This window comes from Benincasa hispida, chromosome 3 (genome assembly GCF_027475165.1).
Source record: "Benincasa hispida cultivar pf3 chromosome 3, pf3_genome.v1.1, whole genome shotgun sequence".
Classification (NCBI taxonomy): domain Eukaryota; kingdom Viridiplantae; phylum Streptophyta; class Magnoliopsida; order Cucurbitales; family Cucurbitaceae; genus Benincasa; species Benincasa hispida.
Genome location: NC_143480.1, coordinates 50,978,915 through 51,001,757, shown reverse-complemented (window position 1 = coordinate 51,001,757; position 22,843 = coordinate 50,978,915). Strand labels below are relative to the sequence as shown.

The 22,843-nt window shown below is 36.7% G+C and overlaps 1 protein-coding gene across 1 annotated transcript in view; it reads right to left on the bottom strand.

Annotated features, from left to right (window-relative positions):
- Positions 1 to 17,013: 17,013 nt before the first annotated feature.
- The window catches only part of LOC150037365 (uncharacterized), a 36,520-nt gene continuing 30,690 nt past the window's right edge, over positions 17,014 to 22,843 (bottom strand). Inside the window, exons 2-4 of the mRNA XM_090311974.1 lie at positions 17,608 to 17,661; positions 17,357 to 17,434; positions 17,014 to 17,049 (exon numbers count right to left, since the gene is read on the bottom strand). Of these exons, the coding sequence (XP_090168100.1) occupies positions 17,014 to 17,049; positions 17,357 to 17,434; positions 17,608 to 17,661 (168 nt within the window). The remainder of the gene's footprint in view (positions 17,050 to 17,356; positions 17,435 to 17,607; positions 17,662 to 22,843) is intronic.

The window sequence follows — 22,843 nt, the reverse complement described above, 5'->3', positions numbered from 1 at the left end:
GGTTGATGCCCTAAAGTCTCGTGACCTGTAGTTTGTAAACAGTTTGTACGAACGCTTGTGTTGTTAATATATGATATTTACTTCACATTTTGTTTATTTTTGCTCAGTTGCTTGTTTTATTTGCTTTACCACAAACCAATAAACATAAAATCCCTGATTATCTGTATGTGGCTTAAGTATGTATGTGGTGACATACAAGTGGATCATGTCTTGAGTGATAACCAAAATGGTCTGTAGTATATGGATATAGGAGGGAAACCTTATCCTAGTAATGCTACGGATGCGGCCTGCTTTGTGGAATGGTCATAAGTGTTGTGACTTGTCACAGATGGCTTGATCTTGATCATTCGTGTTGGGGACATGCGAGCGGGGTCGTCCTATACAAAGAGTCTGTATAAAATCTGACCACGAAGTGTTAACGTCTCATTATATAACACTGTTCATGACAGAGACTTCACTTCACTAGGATGACCATAGGTAACATGACCTCAATCCTGAGTGAGTTGGGAACTCCTGCCATTGAGGGCGGTTCTTTGATTTGTATAGGTGCGAGTGGCCAGGTCGCCGATTCAAACCTACCATTTTAGGGATTCGTCTGATTTAGGAGTTGGGAACTCAGCTACACAAGATGAAATTCACTCCTTCCCCAAGGCAGGGGTAAGTAGATAGATAGCTCCCTTAAAGGCTGATTCCAGGGCTTGAACGATGTAGCACCACACACCTTCTCTTAGCCCTAGAGGTGTTCACATAGTTGGACTATGTTGTATTGTTCATTAGAGGAATTAGTGGTACTTAAGGAGTGAGATGTAACTATAGGGGCAAAGCAGTAAATAGACCTAGCTGTACTTACGAGCATCTGTGAAGGGTCATCGTACTCATGATTGGTTATATCCGATGGACACAGAAATATATTTGTGGTAAGAAGAGTTTAGTTGTTGGTCATTAGTGGAATGCTTGACAGTTAACGGATGGTGGATCTCGTGGCTAAAGAGTTTAGTCAGCTATTCACGGACCGTTGGAGCTTCGAGCCACAGGTCCATTAGGTCCCTGGGTAGCTTGGATAAAGTTGAGAACCAGTGTTTGGATTAATTTAAAATGTTCAAATTGACAAGAAGAAGTTCGATTATATATGATATAATTGGACTGGTTAATTATATATGATATAATTGGTTAAATGTATGAGATACATTATTTTGGAGAAAATTAGATATAAATATGATTTATATCAAGTAGAGGAGAAAATACTATAGTAGATATGTGATATCAAATTATAGGGTAAAAATATAATATGATTATATTAATTAATTAATTAATTGATTAATTGTATGATAATTAAGCCAAAAATCACGTTCGGACGTGGATTAGTGAGATCCGTCGATTATTGTAACCGATGAATTAAAATGAAAAATGTTTTCATTTTTTTGAATCGCTCCGTTTGTCAATCGTCCTAAAGAAAGAAGAGTGCGTGTTGTTGAAAAAGTGAACGATCGCTTAAAGAATCGAGAGCCTATGCAATATTTGCCTCGCACCTAAACAATCGTCTACCTCGCGCCTAAACGATCACACACTGTTTCCTACACGATTGGATAGCTTTTCTAAACGATCGTATAGTGTGCCGTTTTTGCTAAACCATCGTATACCTTTTCCTAAACGATCGTTTAGTAAATCCTACACGATTGTGTAGTTTCTTCTAAACGATAAGCAGCGTGCTATGCGATAACGCCTTTTTCCCTCCCACTTGCTTATCGCCTACACGATCCGTGTTTCCTTCTTTCTCTACCAAATTCACCAAAGACCACGCTTTGGGTTCTCAATCTAAGAATACTCGGGGCTCTTTAGTGGTGGTGTCGTCCCACGGTGTTTGTGTTCGCGGTTGTTCGTGCTACTGCAGTTGACACTTCCGCTGGGCGTTGGTAGATCGCGTGGAGGTTTTCCGTTGCCGTGAGTGCCGAAGATTAAAGATTGTCTTCAACTGGTATGGTACTCTTTCCCTTGTTATTTATCTTGTTCTTAGAATGCCGTTAATTAAGATTTGTTTGCATTATTGTATGTTTTGAATGTATATTGTTGTATTTCGGTCACTATGAGATCGGAGCGATCCGAACACACTCATGGAACTCTTCGGTAAGAGATCCTTCAGTTAGTTCATTGGATTTAAGGTTATTAAGACAAAATAGGCAACAATAAAAACAATAACATTTATTGATTTAACATTCATAACTCTTTATTGATGACGGTCAATTAATAACATTTACTATCTATGAGTTTTAGGACATAAAACCCAACAAACTCCTATTTGAACTAAAACTCATTCAGTGGGTTGTACACAATCCAAAAGGCAAGATAATGCTAAATACAATAAACTAGGGCATCCATATACCTGTTACACATCTTCTACTTGCTCTAGATTATACAATGTACATGTCTCGTAGACTACGAAGGTGAAAGATGTTCTAGTTACAATCGATAAATTTATATTACCAGCAAACTTCATCATCTTGGACTATGAAGTAGACAAGGATGTGCCCATCATCTTGGGGTGACCATTTTTATCAACCGGTCGCGCCCAGATTGATGTGCACAAAGGAGAGATCACGCTGAGCGTGAATGGACAGAAGCTCAGGTTTGACATTATCCGAGCCATGAAATATCTTGATGAAGAAGACCTTAATGAATTCGACGATGAACAAAGTTTGAATGACGAAGAGAAGCCTGACGAAGAAAAAGAAGATGAGGATGCGATCGCATCCATTGTAGCATGCAATGCGATCACAGAAAAAACAACCAAAGAAGATAAGGTGATCGCATCCTAAGAAGTTAAGCCGACAGTGAATGAAGAAAGAAAAACAACAAAATCGTCCTTAGAACAACCACCAACAATAGAGCTGAAGACCCTTCCTAACCACCTGAAGTATGCGTTTCTGGGGCAGAATGTAAAGCTACCAATAATCATTTCCTCTGCACTTAATGAAGACCAAGAAAACGCACTGCTGATCATTCTGAGAAAGTATGTAAAAGCAATTGGCTGGACGCTTGCAGACATTAGAGGAATCAGCCCCGCATACTGTATGCATAGGATTCGTCTCGATGAGAATCACAAAGGATCGATTGAATATCAGCGTAGACTCAACCCTACGATGAAGGAGGTCGTAAAGAAGGAGATAATCAAGTGGTTAAACGCGAGCATCATCTATCCAATAGCCGACAGCACGTGGGTCAGCCATATGCAATGTGTGCCAAAGAAAGGAGGGATGACGGTAGTCCCTAATGCAAATAACGAACTGATACTGTAAAAGATCGTTACTGGATGGCAGATTTGCATGGACTACCACAAACTAAATGTGACAACAAGGAAAGATCATTTCCCTTTACGTTTTATTGACCAAATGTTGGATCACCTAGCTGGAAATGACTTCTACTGCTTCTTGGATGGGTATGCCGGTTATAACCAGATCACATTCGCTCCCGAAGATCAAGAAAAAACCACATTCACCTGCCCGTATGGAACATTTGCGTTTCGATACATGCCGTTCGGCCTCTGCAATGCGCTAAGTACTTTCCAAAGGTATATGATGGCCATCTTTTTTGGAATATCTCGAAGATTCTGTAGAAATATTCATGGACGACTTCTCTATGTATGGGTAAACATACGAAGTCTGTCTTAACAACTTGGAGAAGATATTGAAAAGCTGTAAGGAGATGAACCTCGTGCTTAATTAGGAGAAATGCCATTTCATGGTGAAAGAAGACATTGTGCTTGGGCACAAGATCTCCAGGGACGGGTTGGAGGTGGACAAGGCAAAATTAAAGCGATTGAAAAACTCCCACCTCCAACAAGTGTAAAGGCTGTCAGGAGCTTCTTGGGACATGCTGGATTTTATAAACGTTTTGTCAAAGAATTTTCAAAGATTGCACGACCACTGAGTGCGTTAATGGAGGCAGATAGAAAGTTTGACTTCGATGACCAATGCCTCAACGCATTCATAATTTTGAAAAACGCTTTAACGACCGCACCTGTGTTGATCGCACTAGACTGGACACTGCCCTTTGAATTAATGTGCGATGCAAGCGGTTATTGATAACGGGCAGAAATGGACGTTATCATAGTGCTAAGTTCTTAAACAATGTTGGCTTGCGTTGATAAAATATGGTAAATTGCATCCAAAAAGCATAAGATTCATAATATTGCGGTCGCATATGTTCATTGCATTAAAATAGTTGATTTTTGTGCAGAATATGTGATGACGCAAGGCGGAAATTGCGATCATAGGAAATCATTGGTCAAACGCAGCATTATCGCAAGGCTTTGCGGTGATTGTGTTCGCAAATATTAGCTCGAGAAGGATTGCCAAAACTTGGTCAGCGCAACATGGTGGGTGCATCTGGGTGAAAGGCTGATTAATCGTGATGGGACAGAAAACTGATGATAGTCGAATCCGAATTAAGTTGACAGCCGATAACGATCACAATTACATTAAGCTTTTCGGTGACAAATATTCGGCGCATCAGTCAGGAATTAAAGCAGTTTCATCTGTACAATCATGAGAGAGAAGCCGATTTTCACCATGGATGCTCTATAAATACCAAGGGCATCCTTTAGAAAAGGGGTTGATCAGTTAATCAGTTCGCACGTCCTTGTTCCTAGTTTTCTTTCGTTTTAAGACGGACGCGAGAGAGGAGGTTGTGCTGACAGATCGTTCCAGTAAGCTTAAGAGAGTGCCGAAAGCTACCAGAATAGAGAGAGGTCTGACACCTGCGGAAGCAGGAACATCTTTGGAACCGAATAGAGATTTACAGTGTAAAAGCCTCGATTAGCAAGGAATTGCTACCAGACTCTCTACCTTTATCTTCCATTGTTATTTTATACTCAAAATCATTTATAAAAATGGAATTTTCTTTTCTATATCTGTTCACTCTCTGTTATTTATGCATGAGTAGCTAAATCTGTTGAATGGGTTGAGAAGCATTTAGCTAGCACAACTAGCGAATCTTCATTCTATACGATTATCTTGTATTATGTATGCTTCATTCGTCCATTAGAGATATTCGGGAGGGTAGTCTAATGACAGGATCTAGGCTTCGGAAGGTCAGGTTAGAATCTAGGCTCGAGAGAGTTAGATTAGAATGCATAATCAAGAGATAGGAGCTTAGAAATAAGCATTATTTGTTATCAACGCATCGCATGCATCCTAGAGATAGGATATGATTATATGCGGTTACCTTGTCTTCATGCATTTTGCATCAGCGCATAGGAAAAGAGTAGAGACTTAGGGATAAGCTCTATGGACACTTTTGCATTCAACACATGCATTCTAGACTTAGGAGCATCGCATTTGCATTGGAAAATGACTTGCTGTGCATGGTTGTAGCATGATCGCATAGTTTGACGCATTCCCAAGTAACGCTAGCTAAAGATCTTCTCAACTCGTTCATCCGCATACTTAGTGCATCTATCACACAATTGACTTTTCTCAAATCCGCCGCATTTTTTTATTTTTCATTAACGCAATCAATAACAAGCCCATAATTAATTGAGTTACTAGTTACCGCAAAGTTTTCATAAAAATTCCCAATGCAATCTATTTTCACAAGTCCCTGAGTTCGACCCTGGGCTTACCAGGAAACTCAGTGGAATTTACACTTGGATTCTGCTAAGGAAACTTGAGCGCACAATGCAATTTCACAATCGCATTTCGTCCATAATTCACTTCATAAAATCAAGCATCAGTTATGCGATGGGAGTAGTGCGTGCGCAGAAGAGAAAAACAAAACTACATCCCATCGCATATGCGAGTAAAACCTTGAATCCTGCTCAAACAAACTACACCACCACATAAAAAGAACTGCTTGCAGTGATATTTACGTTGGAGAAATTTAGAGCTTATTTGTTGGGAACTAAAGTACTCATTCTCACTAACCACTCGATGATAAAATATTTGATGATAAAGAAAGATGTGAAGCTGAGATTGATTAGATGGGTTTTCCTCCTCCAGGAATTCGATATGGAAATAATTGATCGCAAAAGGATGGAGAATCAAGTTGCGGACCATTTATCCAGATTAGAAAATCCAGAGGTTGACAGCAATCAGTCAGAGGTAAGCGCAACATTCCTAGACGAGCAGCTATTTCAGATTGAAGAATTGTCATGGTATGCAAACGTGGTAAGTTATCTGGTTTGCGAGCAATTTTTCAAAGATTATACCAACTATCAAAAGAAGCGGCTCAGACATGAATGCAGATCATATTATTGGGATGAGCCAAATCTTTATAAGAGGGGGTCAGACTAGATTCTGCAACTGTGTGTACCGGATGCTACTCACCAACACATATTTAAGGATACAAGAGACTATGCGATGAAGTGTGACTGGTGCCAACGCACGGGTAATATTTCATGGAAACATGCGATGCCCATGGACATCATGTTAGAGCTGGAATTGTTCGACGTCTGGGGCATTGATTTCATGGGACCATTCTCACCATCGAATGGTCATAAATATATTTTGTTAGCCATCGACTACGTTTCCAAGTGAGTAGAGGCGGTAGCATGCGCCGTAAGCGATGCGGCGGTAGTCTCCTAATTCTTGAAGAAAAATATTTTCACTCGTTTTGGTACTCCACGTTCCATAATAAGTGATGAAGGCTCCCACTTTGTTAATCACACTATCAAAGAATTGCTGTGCAAATATAATATCCTCCATAAAGTGGCCATCGCATACCATCCACAGAAAAATGGTCAAGCGGAAGTGTCTAACCGGGAGATCAAGTTGATGCTAGAGAAGGTGGTGAGGCCTTCACGAAAAGATTGGGCAATAAAGCTGGACGATGCGCTGTGGGCATACAGGACCGCCTATAAGACACCTATAGGCACTCCCCATATGCGTTGATATTTGGAAAGGCATGTCATTTACCACTCGAGCTGGAGTATAAAGCACTGTGAGCGGTGAAAAAGCTAAACTTTGACTTAAAGGCCGCAGAGGAAGCAAGGAACCTTCAATTGGTTGAGCTGGAGGAATGGAGAACTTGCGCATACGAGAACGCAAAGATCTACAAAGAGCGCATAAAGCGCTGGCACGACAAACAATTATGCAGAAAGAATCTCCAAGTCGGGCAAAAGGTCTTACTATTTAATTCACAGCTACGACTCTTCCCTGAGAAATTAAAGTCACGTTGGTCTGGACTCTTCATAATCAGAGAGGTATTCCCTTATGGCGCGGTCGAGTTATCCAATGAAGACGGGACCAACATATTCAAAGTTAATGGGCAACGAGTGAAAATATATCGTGGAGAAGACTGGCATCACAAGGTTGCCTCCTTGAACCTGAGAAACTATGACTGAAAAAGAAGTGGGCCATCCCTGCGCAATCATACGATTCAAATTCATCAAGGATGCAAGTTTTGTGAAGTATCCATTGAAATCCTCAATTTATGAACTTATCTCTATCTTCTTTTAGTATTGTCATTTCGCTATCTATTGCTTAAAAAAAGGCGCTTTGTTAACTCTGTTTTATTATTATTTGACCTCTCAATGTTTTCTTTGCAACGATCGAGGTGAATAATTGCGGAGGCGCTACATGAAGATGCAACTACTTTATTTCGTCACCACAATCAAAGAAAGCAGTACGTCACAAAGTAGGATGCGTCCACAAATAAGCGGGCGACAATGCAAATTTGGGGGTTGTATCTTTCCTTGACCTCGTTATTTCCAAATTTTGCACTATCGCATCGCATTTTAACTATAAAAGTTTTAACATCGCATCCCCTTTAGTCGACGTAACTATTTAACATTGACTCGTTTAGTAAGTCACCACATTATTTCTCCTTGCCAATTATGATTTCAATGATGAAATGCATGCTTCTATTTTTTTTGTATACACTAGAGTTAACTTAATTTTAGGATAGTCAACTCATAAAATATTTCTAGAAATTAGTGATCTGTCAACTTTCTTTCAAATTGACCCTTTAAGAAACTTCCTAAGAGCATCGCATGATTTCTTTCAATCGTTTAGCAATGAGGACATTGCTGCATTTTAAATTCGAGGGTGCAGTATTCATTTTTGACCTTGTTATTTTTTGCTTTAAAAAAACTCATAACGTTGTGATCGGATCTTACTTGTAGTTGGATGTCTGTATGACACACGTGGGGGCAAGCCAAAAAGAAGATAGGAATCGTGATCAACTCATAAATAAATGATCGCAACTCCGCTACCAAATAGGCATGAGTTTAGACTGAGAAAGAGTGCCTTGCTCGTAGTTGGATGTCCACATGACACACGTGGGGGCAAGCCAAAACGAAGGCTAGGCACTTAGATCAGCACAAGATCATAGAAAAAAAAAATATATGTCTAAAATACGCAAGGATAAAAAATCATTTGAAAATACCCTAGTGAAAAAACTTTTTTTATGAAATAAATCATGCGATGCCCTGGAATCTGGTAAAGTCTTTGAAGGTTAAACTTGCGGTCCCTAAATTTTAGAAATATTTTAAGAAGAGACCTGGATAAAAATTAAGGGGATTTTGGTGCATAGGATGAGAATAAGGCATCCTTGAGAAATCTAAAAAAGAGAAGACGGTCAACTTTCTAAAGGAAATCTTTAGCTTATGCTTGATGACAAGCATTGTTTAAATTTGGAGGTGTGATAACGGGCCGAAATGCATGTTATTACAGCGGAAAGTTATAAACAATGCAGGATTGCGATGGTAAAAATATACAATATTGCATCCAAAAGCATTAAGTTCACAACATTGCGATCGCATGCGTCCATCGCATTAAAACAGCTAACTTATGTATTTTCGTGCAAAAAATACGTTGCGCAAGGCGGAAATGCGATCTGAAGAAATTAACGTCCGTGCGCATTAAGAGATTGCGACCGCAAGGCTATGCGATTATTTGCGCTTGCGAATATTTCCTCAAGAAGATGGTTGCATAGAGCCGACACATCAAGGTGGGCGCATCTGGGTGAAAGCTTAATAAATCACGATGGGATAGGAAGCTGATGACGATCGATTCCTAATTAAGTTGACAAGTTGTTAACGACCTACTGTAGCAAGTACACTCAACTTTTTAATGACAATTATTCGGCACATCAGACAGAGAATTAATGCCATCCTATCAGTGCAATCATAAGAGAGAATAAGCTTTTCACCCTGAAGCTCTATAAATACCGAAGGCCATCTTTGGTGAAGAGTTCGTTTAGTTTGCCCAGTTTTTAGAGTTCACCCTTTAGACGATACTTAGCCTTGTTCTTAGTTTCTTATACTTAGAAGGCGGAAGCGAGAGAAAGAAAGAGACGCCGAAAGATCTTCTTGGTCAGCTCAAGAGAGTGCTAGGGAGCGTGGAAAAACAAAGAGAGGGCCAACTCTTGCGAGAGCAAGATTATCTTTTGAGCAAAGTAGATGAGAACAGTATAAAAGCCTTGGGAAGCAAGAAATTTCTACCAGACTCTTTATTCTTATTATGCATTGTCATTATGTACTTCGATTATATATTTATAAAATGGAACTTGCTTATCTACATCTGTTCACTCTCTTTAAAACACGCATGAGTAGCTAAATCTATCAAATGGGTTGAGAAGTACTTAGCTAACATGACCTAGGATCTTCATTGCATGCGATCATCTTGTCTTATGTTGCGCCCAACACCTTTTAGAGCTACTCGAGAGAGAGTCTAAAGAAAGGACCCAAGACTTGAGAGAGCTAGGTTAGAATCTAGACTCGAGAGAGTAGGATTAGATCTGCATAAGCAAGAGATAGGGACTTAGAGATAAGCTCTGTTTGCTAACATGCATCGCATGCACCCTAGAGGTAGGTTATGGTAATATGCAGTTGCCTTGTATGTGTGTATGTATGTGTGTATGTTATTTGTCATCACATAGACAAGAATAGAGGCTTAGATGTAAGTCCTATAGACATCATTGCATATATCGCATGCATTCTAAAACTAGAAGCCGTAACATTTGCATTGAGAGATGATTTACTATTGTATGTGTGTAGCATGATCGCATAACATGAATACAATCCTAGGAAGTGTTAACTAACCCCTTCTCAACTCGTTCCCCCGCATATTCATCGCATCTTCCGTATTATTAACTCTTTTCTCAACTCCACCGCATACATTTTATACTGTAAACAACAAACTAACCAACTCCTTGATGTATTTGTTACCGCAAGGTGATCTAAAAATTACCATAGCATATTGTTTTCCCTAGTCCCTGAGTTCGACCCTGGGCTTACCAGGCAACTCAGTAGGATTTATACTTAGATCTTACTGAGAAAACTTGCATGCTCAACACATTTTCCACCAACGCAATCCTTACCATTATTTCATCGCATAACAACATGCATCATCTATCAAATAGTCCTGGTATTCTAAATCCATGTACTCTCCACCCCGATCAGATCAAAGTATTTTAATTGTTTTACCTAATAGGTTTTCAACTTCAGCCTTATACTCTTTGAACTTTTCAAAGGCTTCAGACTTATGTTCCATTAGGTATAAATAACCATACCTCGAATAATCATCTATAAAAGAGATGAAGTATTCGTACACTCCTTTAGCCTTTATATTCATCGGACCACATAGATTCGAATATATGAGCTCTAAGGGCTCTATAACATTTTCCAGTAAAAGGTATTTTCATCATTTTTCCTTCGAGACAGGATTCACATGGAGGTAATGAATTATCTTCTAACTTGCTTAGATGTCCATTCTTTACGAATCTCCCGATCCTATCTAGATTTATGTCGCCTAATCTCAAATGCCAAAGGTATGTATCATTGTTACTTGGAGAAATTCTTCGTCTTTTAGTTTGAGTATTAGCAGTTTTAAACATCTCATGATTTAAAAGTGATTTTGATTCAGTTGGTCTTAACACATATAAGTTGTCTTATAGTTTAGCTGAACAAATAATCACACCAATTTCATAATGAACGCTTCATGTGAATTAAAATAAATTGAGTATGACTGTTCAATTAAACAAGAAATAGAAATAAGGTTCCTCTTCATTTTGGGAACAATGTATAATTTTTTCAAAAACAAAAATCTATTTCCAAAAAATAACTTAGCAGCTTCTATTGCACGAGCTGAAATGGCATCTCTCATTTCAACCTTAAGCGTCATTTCACCCTCTTCTAGTTACTGAAAGGAAGTAATTCCTTGTAAAGAAAAAAAGATGATTAGTGGCTCCCGAATCAAGTATCCAAGCATCATGGTCATTTTCCACTAAACAAGTTTCCAGGACTAGTAAATCATATTTACTTTCATTCTCTTTCTTCTTTTCAACAAGATACTTGGGGCAATTGCGTTTTCAGTGACTATCCACATTACAGTGGAAGCATTTATCCTTGTCAACCTTAGCTTTGCCCTTGCCTTTGCTAGCAGCGAGAGCTTTTCCCTTTCCTTCTTTCATTTTCTGGATCTTTTTATTACTAGAAATTGAAGGAACATATTTAATTCCAGAGGATGAGCCCTTATGGATTTTTTTTGGAATGAGCAACATTTGTCTCTCCTACTACTGGTCCCTTATCTTTCATAAGAGACTGAAAAGTTTGTAACTCACTTAAAAAGGTAGTCAGATTGTACTGTATTTTGTTCATTACCGCATTGTTGCGAAACTTAAAAAAACTCTTCCGAAGAGATTCCAAAATAAAGGACACCTGATTCTGTTCGTTTATGGCCACACCGTTCATTTCGACGACATTGAAATGGACCATCAGATCGAGAACATGTTCTCTCACTGATTGGCTCTATTTCATGCACACATTATAAATGTACTTGAGGGCCTCTTGACAGATCTGAGTGAACGGTTGTCCAAACATCTCCTGGAGGGACTCCATGATATGACGTGTAGTCATCTTGGCCTCATGCTTCTTGATAAGAATGTCAGACAGACTTGCCAAGATGTAGACTCGGGCCTTGTCATTGGCCTTCGTCCAACGGTCATAAGCATCCTTCAACACTTGAGATGCATTTCGAGCGGGGACTGGAGGACATTCCTCTATCAGGAAAAATCATAGATCATCAACAACCAGAATCATATTTAGATTAGATTTTCACATCACATAATTTTCATCGGTTAATTTCTCATTTTTAAGCAAAGATATGATTGTGGAAGACATGTTGAAACATATAACAATCAATTGACCTTATTAGTTATCTTTTTCATAACCCATTACTTAATTATCCAATCAATTTAGCAAAAAACAAATTTAATCAAAGAACCCTAATTAAACTTTTGATTTTAGTTTTTGCAACGATACTTCAGAGGTTTAGGGCAACAACCACCGAACGGTGATCAACTACTCCTTCCCTAAATTGAGATAATCTCAGCCAATTACTAATACCAGAATAACTATTATTCCTATAGTTTTTAGCTACTGTTGTTTTGGTCGATTCATTAACTGACCTTCCCATTTTTGGATCCCAAAGGTACGCTTCAGCAGGCTATCGAAGGGAAAGACAACTGTTGAAGATTAACCTAAGAAACCATATATATTGCTGGAGTTTGCGTCGTTCTGACCCCTATGATAAGGCCTTCCAAAGGAATGGTCGCTCTAGGACGACACACAGGCGAACCATAGGAATCTCACAGTGCAACCTAATGGAGGAGACCGTGGGATACGTTGACACACGTCCTTCTCCCACATGCTATGAATACTTTCCTCATTCATCTTGTTATTGACCCATGCAAATACTCTCCAAAGGGAGGCTACTCCCAGGGCGACACGAAGCCGAGCATGAACCTCATGGTGTGAATTCTTGGGAACATGCGAGCTGAAATTTGATATATCATATATACCAACTTTCTCCCACTAAAGTATTTTAATATTTTATTACGATTTTATTACACTTAGTTAAAATCCTCACTAATGAATTTTTCTAAGTCCTTTAAATTTTCTCAATATAAAATACTTGATTTCATTTATTAAACTTTTTTTATAAAATCAATCATCTATAGCATGCTTATGCCCAACTCGCCTTCCAAGTCGGTTTCTAGGTGAAGGTGTTCCATTTCTGTCAGCTTAAATACCCTTCCTAAGCAGAACATTTCTTAGACAAAGGTTTTTTATGGGCAATTATTTTATAAATTTAATCTTTTATTGAAATTCATTTTAATCCTATTAAAACAATTTTTTTTTTTTTTTTTAAAAAAGTTTAACCTATTCCTAATCCCATTAGAAATAACATAGATCAATTTTAAACAATTTAAAAATAAGTTTGACCCATGTTTGCATGCAATCTAGATTATAAATTTTAATTTATTTCATTAATTCTATAACTCTCTATAAATTAATGAATTATCAAATCTATAAAACTTCGAGCATTCATATACACCATTCCACTATTTATTAGAACAATTTTAATATATAGTATGATGCATGAATATGCTTAGGTTAATCATACAATACTAACATAACACTTATATTATGATGCATGAGCATGCTAATTCGATCATGCATATAAAAAATATAACCCTTTATATTTATTTATGATGCATGTACATATTTATCCTAAGGTGGGCATTTTTGAATCTATATGACATACAATATGTAATATGAATTCAAATAATAAATCATTTAAAACATACATTCAATGCATAATTAAATTAAACAGCAAAAGTTAGATCGATTTTGGCACTCTAAAACAAAATTAATTGATTAAATTAATATAACCATTGTATTAATTTAATTAATTAATAAATAAAATAGAAAATTACAAAAAAGGTTAAAAGAACAGCAACCTAGACGTATGCGTGTGCCGCCTTGAGTCTGTCCATCTTCGGAGTGTTGCAACACTGTGGGCAAGACATCCACAGCTCCGAACTTGCAGCCAGACGTTAGCGACTCTGAACTTGCCTTGAACACTTCTGTTTCTTTCTGATCTATTTAGCAATCGTTGCTCTGTCGATCGACACAGAGATACAGACTCGAAGCATGAATTAAATTGCCCAAAAAATACAATGTAGTTTAATCAAATTAAAAAGTAATCTAGTGCTAAAATAAAAAACATGCAATTTTACAAACCAACCATTCAAACATTTGATAACCTAGAATATAAAAACCCACCTCTAAACGATTTTGTTAAAAAAAAAAAAAGAAGAAGAACGAAGATGCAAGGAATTGACTCTGATACCAATTGAAGGGATCGGATCTCGCAGCGGAAGCGTTTTCGTGTGAGATCGCCTTGCATCCCACGATTCGATTTTTACAATAAAAAAAATCGTTGTACTAGACGGAATAGATAAACACGTAAACTAGCATGCTATTAGGGAAAGGGTTAGAACGATTTTGACCTTTATGGATTCTCCAAGTGCCACAAACAATCATCTCTAAGGTTTCAATGAACGGATCTCCAAACGGTCTTAATCATGAATAACTCCTTGAGCGATCTCGAATATTACCACGAGAGTTACCTTGTTATTCTCTGGGATTCCAATAAAGAGATATGTGGTATCCAACTATTGGGAGAAGGAGAGGAGAAAAGTGTTTTGGAGAGTTGAGAGGATATTATGGCTTAGAGAAAATTTTGCACAATAATATTAAGGAGTTGCGTATTGTCAGAGTTTCTCTGTAATCAAAGTGTGTATTCAGTGCATTCCCAAAGGGCTATAGAGGGGTCTTTATATAGAGAAGGGTCAAGCATCTTTTTCAATATATTTTCCTTTTCTATAATTAATTAAATAACATTTATTTAATTAATTAGCCAATTTAATGAAATAACACTTATTCAATTAAATAGCCCAATTAAAGAACACTTATTTAATTTGCACAATTAAATATATTTAATTTTGATTTGCACAATAATTAAATAACTACTTATACATTAAACCCAATTTAATTTATACATTTAATTATCATATACATCCCATATATATGTGCAAAATCTCTCTATTAATTAATTTTTTATGAATCTAATTCACTTGAATTAATTAATTTTAAACTTATTCAAATATTACTTTCCAATTTGATTATAGATCATATCCATAACTAATTATATATTAATCACATTAATGTATAGTTTCCTCAAATTAATTTAAACAATTCAAATTATCTCTCTTAAGTATTCTCTAGTGAGCTAACAAGGGGACCTGGTGGACCAGTAGATCGGATGCTCATATGATATGAGATTAATTAGTTAAACTCATTAACCAAGTTAATCAATATTCGTTAATTGTGGGTACACTCCATTAAAGACCCATAACTGAACTCTTCTCACTACAGATATATTTCTGTATCCATGGATATTGACCAATACCCTCAAGTTAGTCATTCACGAGTGTTCATAACTCCAACTGGGTCAAATTACCGTTTAACTCTTAGGTTACTTTTGGTTCCTTAAGTACTAGTGCTTCTTTAATGAACAACCTGTTTATGAATAAGCCAAGAAACAGAAACCCTCTCGGGTCAATGAGAGGGTAGGGCCATTTGTTCAAGTCCCCAAGACACCACTTAAGGGAACACTCATCTACTTACCCTTAAGGAGGGAATGGGTGAATTCCATCTTGTATTATTATGTTCTCAGCTCTCCACTCGGTCTTGTCTCTAAAATGGTAGGCTTATCGGGTCAACAATCTGACCACCATCACCCATACAAATCAAAGGACAATCCTTCATAAACAAGAGCTCATAATATACTCAGGATCGCCTAGGTCATCCTATTGAAATAGAAACCTACTAGTCAACGGTGTTACATCTAGTGGTTACTATTTTGCAGTCCAGTCTTATACAAACTCTTGCATAGGATACCCCACTCACATGTCACCTACACAAACGCATTGGATCATTATGTTTGTATCAAATACAAAGTGGGCCGTATACATAGTGTTACCAGGATAAGTACTCAACCTTATCCCTATACTATAGACCCTTTAGGCTGTATCTTGAACGTTGATCCCCGTGTATCACCACATACAATTCAAGACTCATAAGGCAGCCTTGGATATTAGTTTATTGGATTTAGGGTTATTTAGACAAAATAGACAATAATACAAATAATAACATCTATTGATTTAACATCTATAACTCTTTATTGGTGACAGTCAATTAATAACATTTACTATCTACGAGTTTTAGGGCATAAAATCCAACATCAAGTGCCAAAGATAAGTATTAGGAGAAACTTTTCACCTTTTATTTTGAGTTTCAGCTGTTTTAAACATCTTAGTATTCAAAATAACTTTTGCTTCAGTTGGTTTTAACACATAAAAGTTATTTTATAGCTTTGCAGAACAGATTTGAACACCTTTTAAGCTAATGAACACTTCATTAATATCAAAAGTTACTTTATAAATTTGTTCTAACAAACAAGAGATAGATATCAAATTCCTTTTCATATCAGGAACATAAAATACATTTTCAATAAAATGTATGTATCTCCAAAAAATAACTTCAAGTCTCTTACTGCTTTAGCTGAAATGACTTCTCTTGTTCCAACCTTGAAAGTCATCTCACTACTAAAGAAATTGGATTACTTGACTTTTTCCAGTGTCAAATAAAGGGTATACTTGATACTTATAAAAGTATCAACTATTCGAGTGTCAAGTATAGTGTGATAACTTGACTCGAAAAAACGTCAAGTAATATGTTTCTTGATACAATTTTTGTGTCAAGTAAGATAACTTGACATTGGTGGTATGTCAAGTTTTTAGAGTGTCAAGTATAGTGTGATCTCTTTGACCTTTTTTTATGTGTCAAGTATATGTCTTTTTGTTTTCAAATTAAATGCCCCAATTTCTCATTTTCTACCTTATATTCCAACAATACAATTACATCAAATAAATAAACATTATACATTTAAGATCTATCAACTCAATATATTCATTAAAAATCCATATATTCAACTATGAACACTCCTCACAAATTTTAACAATATTTCTCTTTCACATGTACATGCACAAAATAAAATTTCAACTATTGCTTTTGTATACAAAACTTAACTTTCAACAAAAACAAAAGTGACAAATTGTTTGTACAATATTTAATTTATACATTGAGCTTTGAAGTCTAAAGATCGAGAACTAAGGGTCAAGCAAGCCATGTTCAAGCAAGTCAACCTGCAAAATAGAATAAAGGGCGATAGCATCAAATTTCAAAATATATAAATAAGTGTTAAAATACAACAACGTAATCCAACCTACGAAAAGTTCAATAATAATGGTTACAAAACGCAAATTCCAGCAACTATGTAATAATTCCAAAAGAGTTTCAAGACCTTAATACCTATCAAAACGACCAAACATTGTTAACTTTATTGGATAGTGGCTCCAATCCCTTGAAATCTTTGAATTGAACATCAAAAATTGAAAATAACTCAATTATTAAACCAATACTTCAATGGAACAAAGAACTATTAATACTAACCTCCAAACTTACAAAAATCTTGCCAAGATAAGTCTCAAACCTAATGGACAATAACTCAACTCCTTCCAACACTTCAATCTAATACCAAAAAAATGACAGGTATTACTAAGTTAATGTCAAAACTTATTGAGTGTTAAAAAATTTTCAAGTAAAACCACCAACACCAACCAAAATATTGTGGACAATAATGGAACAAACCCAATATCAAACAGCAAACAAGATATACCTCATATACTTACCTAAAATCTTACCGAAATCAATATCAACCTGTTGGACAACACATTAATGTTCTCCGAATCTTGAATCTAAAGCCAAATAAAAAAGAGCATCAATCAATTTGGATAAAAAAACTTATGGGTATTCAAAAATTTTCAAGAAACCCACTAATGTAATTAAAACTCACCAAACTTACCAAAACCTTACCCAAAAAGACAAGATTCTAGTGAGATAGAGTATAGATCTGATGAGATAGAATGAAGCCCACACTTGAACAAATCTGTTACAAAGTTAGACCTCAACGAAGATATGGATGACCTTGACGAAAACAAGTGGATTTGGCTAGACCAACTTGGCTGAAGCGACGAAAGCGGTTAGGGGCATTCGGCTACAAATTTGGGCGAAGCTGAAGCGACGGAATCGATGGAAGCATTCAGCTACAGATCTAGGCGCGGCTAAAACGACGGAAGCGGTTGGGGGCATTTGGCTACAAATTTGGGTGGGGCTGAAGACTCGCGAACAACGTGCGCAGCTGGCCGGCTGGTGCGACTGAGCAAACGATGAGGTAGTTGAGCAGACGAGGAAGAGGGCTGACGTGGCTGAGCAGACAACAGAATAAAAACCTTAACAACAGCGGCGCGAACGGAGGCAAGGAGAAAATGAAGGCTGACGACGGCTAGGGCTCTCGGGTGCACGGAAGAAGAAAAAAATTGGGGGGAAGGGGAAGGTCATATTGAGATGGTAAAGGAGGAGAGAAAAAGTTTTTAATTTGAGAGAGGGAAATGAAAATGGGAGAGGGAAATGTTATTTTATTTGATAATTTTGGTAGGAGAGAAACCAAAATTTAGAGGGAAATGAAAATTAAAGACTCTACACGATCGTTGAGTAACACTATACGATCGCTTACCAAATGTTACATGATTGCTGAGCTCGGCTACACGATCGCTTAACTCTGCTATACGATCGCTGAGTAACAAAATGCTATACAATTGCCTACCAAATGCTACACGATCGCTGAGTAAAAAAATGCTATACGATCACCTACCAAATGCTACACGATCGCTGAGCTCGGCTACACGATCGCTGAGCTCAGCTACACGATCGCTTAGCTCTGCTACACGATCACTAAGTAATAAAATGCTATACGATCGCATACCAAATTGGATGCCTATCAAATATCCGATATATTCCGTCAATCTCCGCTTTTTTAACCCTTTTACTTGATATGAAAAAAATGTCAATAGCTTTTAATATTTGACACGTGAAACGTGTCAAGTAAGACCTTATATTACTTGACAGAAAAATAATGTCAAGTAAAGGTTCGCGTGAAAATATTCGAAATATTCCATCAATTTCCGCTTTTTTAAACCTTTTACTTGACACGAAAAAAATGTTAAGTAAGAGCTTCTTATACTTGACACGTGAAACGGGTCAAGTAAGACCTTATATTACTTGACACGAAAATCATGTCAAGTAAAGGTTCGCGTGAAAATATCTGAAATATTCCGTCAATCTCCACTTTTTTAACCCTTTTACTTGACATTTTGTTGTCCAAAATCATATTACTTGACGTTTTTCCACAGAAACGTCAAGTAATTAAAAACTACAAGTGTCAAGTAATGTAGATTTTGTAGTAGTGTCTCACCTTCTGCAAATTGTCTCTAGGAACTAGTTTCTTGAATAAAAGTACAAATATGGTAAGCAACCCCTGAATCAACTATCCATGTAGAGCTATCTTTTTCCACTAAACATGTTTCAACAACGAGTAAATCATATTTTCCTTTTCTTACCTTTTCAGCTTTCTTCTCAACAAGGTATTTGGGCAGTTCCTTTTCTAGTGCCCATCTTCGTTTCAGTGGGAACATTTTCTTTCGTCTGTAACTTTTTTCTTGCCTTTACGTTTTGCAAGAGCCTTTCTTTTCTCTTTTCCATTGGAACACTCTTATTCTGTGAAGTTGAAGGTCCATACTTTGTCCCTAAGGACGATCCCTTTTGGAACTTTTTGAAGGTAATAATATTTGCTTCTTCTTCATGTTCCTTACTCTTCATAAGAGACCAGTAAGTCTAGAGCTTGTTTAAAAGAGTTGTCAGATTATTCATCATTGCATTTATACAAAATTACAAGAAACTCTTCGGAAGAGATTCCATGATGAAATTGACTTGACTTTTTTCATCTATGATAGCGTCGTTTGCCTCCACCATATTGAAGTGAACCATCATATTAGAATATGTTCTCTAACAGAGGTTCTTTCTTTCATGTGGTAGTTGTAAACGTATTAAGTGTTGGGGTTGATGCCTTTAATCTCGTAGGGTCCTGTAGTTTGTAAACATCTGTATGAACAAACATTTTGTGATTTATAATATGAGATATTTTATTCACTTCTGTCTATGAAATATGAGATATTTTAGTTGCATTAACCACAAACCAATAAACTAAGATCTCTGGTTATCGTTGTAACTTAAGCATGTATATGGATACATACAAGTGGGTCGTGCTTTAAGTGATAACCTAAATGGTCTGTAGTATATGGATAAAGGAGGAAAACCTTATTCTGGTGACATTACGAATGTGGATTCGTCTTATTGGAGAGTTGGGAGCTCAGCTACACAAGATGGAATTCACTCCTTCCCCGAAGCAGGGGTAAGTAGATAAATTTCTCCCTTAAGGGTTGATTCCAGGGCTTGAACAATGTGGCACCACTTCTCTTGGCCCGAGAAGGGTTTAGTCATAATGGGACTATGATACATTGTTCATTAGAGGAATCAGTGGTACTTAAGGAGTTAGATGTAACTACAAGGGCAAAATGGTAAATTGGCCCAGTTGTACTTACGAGCGTTTTGTGAAGAGTCATCGTACTATTGATTGGTTATATCCGATGGACACAAAAATATATCTATAGTACGAAGAGTGCAGCTGTTGATCTTTAGTGGAATGCCCAATAGTTAATAGATGGTGGATATCGTGATTAAAGAGTTTAGTCAGTTATTCACGCACCGTTGGAGCTTTAAGCTACAAGTCCATAAGGTCCCCTTGGTAGCTCAATGGATTCATGTTGAGAATTGGTTTTTAGGTTAGTTTGAAGTGTTCAAATTAACAAGAGAGAATTTGATTATATATGATATAATTCAATTAATTCAATTATATGTGATATAATTGATTTAATGCATTTGATGCATTATTTGATTAAAGGAATTAATATAATATGATTTATATTAAATGCCATGAAGGAGAAAAAGAACTATGGTTTATATGTTGCATATGATGTGGTAGTAAATCTATAGGTTATAAATATAATATGATAAATTAGTTATTATATTTATTTATAATAAAATAATTATAAGATAATTGTTTTTCGATTTTTTCTCCAAATAACCACCTTAGTGGTTGGTTATGTACAGTTTATGGCAACTATTGGATAAAAATGAAAAACGTTTTCATTTTTCATTTGACGGTACGAAAAGCAAGTTAATCAGATAACTTGTCGAGAGAGAAAAGTAAACGATCGAACGAGTATCCTATACCATAGCTACTCACTGGTATACGATCGAGTACCCAAGTCTAAACGACAAACTTCTTCCTTCTTCCTCTTACTCACTCGTCTACTTGATCGTCCAGTTCCTCTTTCCCTCTTCCCAAATCCATACAGAGCCCACACCTCCTGGATTGTCACATCGAGAATACCAAGGTAGCCTCATGGTAGTGTCAAGTTTCTGTTCGAGAGTCGAGGATCGAGTTTTACTCGATTGTGTTCAAGGTTCTACTAGTTCGTGTAGTTTGCTGATTTGCTTGCTTTGTGTTCTTGCTGTTGAACGCTTTGCTGATTGATCAAGGGAATATTAGAAGAAAAGTTCTTCAAAGGTATGCTCACTTGATCCCTTGTTTGTTTTTACATTTGTAGCATGTTGTAATTTACTCGTTGTGCATAACTATGCTGTTAGATTGTAAATGTTCTTGTTCTTTCACAATGGGATTTGGAATGATCTTCTTCTACTCATTGGTTCTCTAGATAAAGAGTTCCTCATTAAGAACATCATGCCTGACAGATGTGGACGTTTGCCCGAACATCGTCTACAACGAATCATGATCTCCTTAGCAGTGACCATGCTTTTGTGTTTTTTAGTTATGCTAGCTAAAATATAGCCTCAGGCCTTTTCATTTGTCCTTACCCATCTGTCATAGGCATCCCAAATATTTTGATTCATTATCGAGACGGGAGCTGGAAGAAATTTTGCCGTTAAAATGAACCTAAAATCATCAATTACTAGTATCATATTTATATTTGATTTCTATGTCGAGTAATTATCACCGTTAAACTTATTCGAAGCGAGTAGTTGAATTATTGAGTTTGACATGCTAAAAATATAAACAAATTATATTAGTGAAAAATTTTATTAAATCCAATCATGTTTTAGCAAAAGTAATAAGGTACCCTATCTCATTAATTTGCAACGATACTTCAATGAGTCAGAATAACTGCTACTGAGGGATAGTCAATTACTCCTTCATTGAATCAAGACATTCTTGGCTTAATACTAATACTAGAATAACTCTTATTCTTATCGCATTTATTTATCACTCTTTGGTTAAGAAATTATTAATACTTAGTAATTATTGTAAGTGTAACTCGACATTTTCAGATCCCAGAGATCGGGATCAACAAGCTACCGAGGGGCAGACAATGCTGAACATGGACCTAAAAGACCCTATCCGTTTATGGAGTTTTCATTGTTCTAATCCCAAGTCACAACCTTCCGAATAGGTGGTCGCCTAAAAATAACACGCAGGCAGAACATAGGAATCTCATGATGCAACTTAATAGAGGAGATCGTAGGATGTATTGACACACTTCCTTTTCCTACTTACTATGAACAACTTCCCATATTCACCTTGCTATTGACCCATGCAAACACTTTTCGAATGAAGCGGTCACCTAAAAAACAATACGAATCCGAGCATGAATTTCACGGTGTGAACTCTTACGGGCGTAAGAGCTAAAAATAATATATCATTTATATCATTAATCTCCCGTTGAAGTGTTCTTAACGGTTTGAGTAAACTTTTATTTCAGTATATTCTGGCTAATTAAAACAACCTAAGTCTAGATGTTTATCCGAGTATAAATTTTATAATAAATGGTTTATCTAAGTGATAAACCATTTATTATCTCCTATCGCTCATGCATGCTCATAAAACCGGGTTAAAAAAACTCAAGAATCGGTTCAATCTCCAAGTAGTAGGTGTTTCGTAAACTGTAAACTTAAGTACCTCCA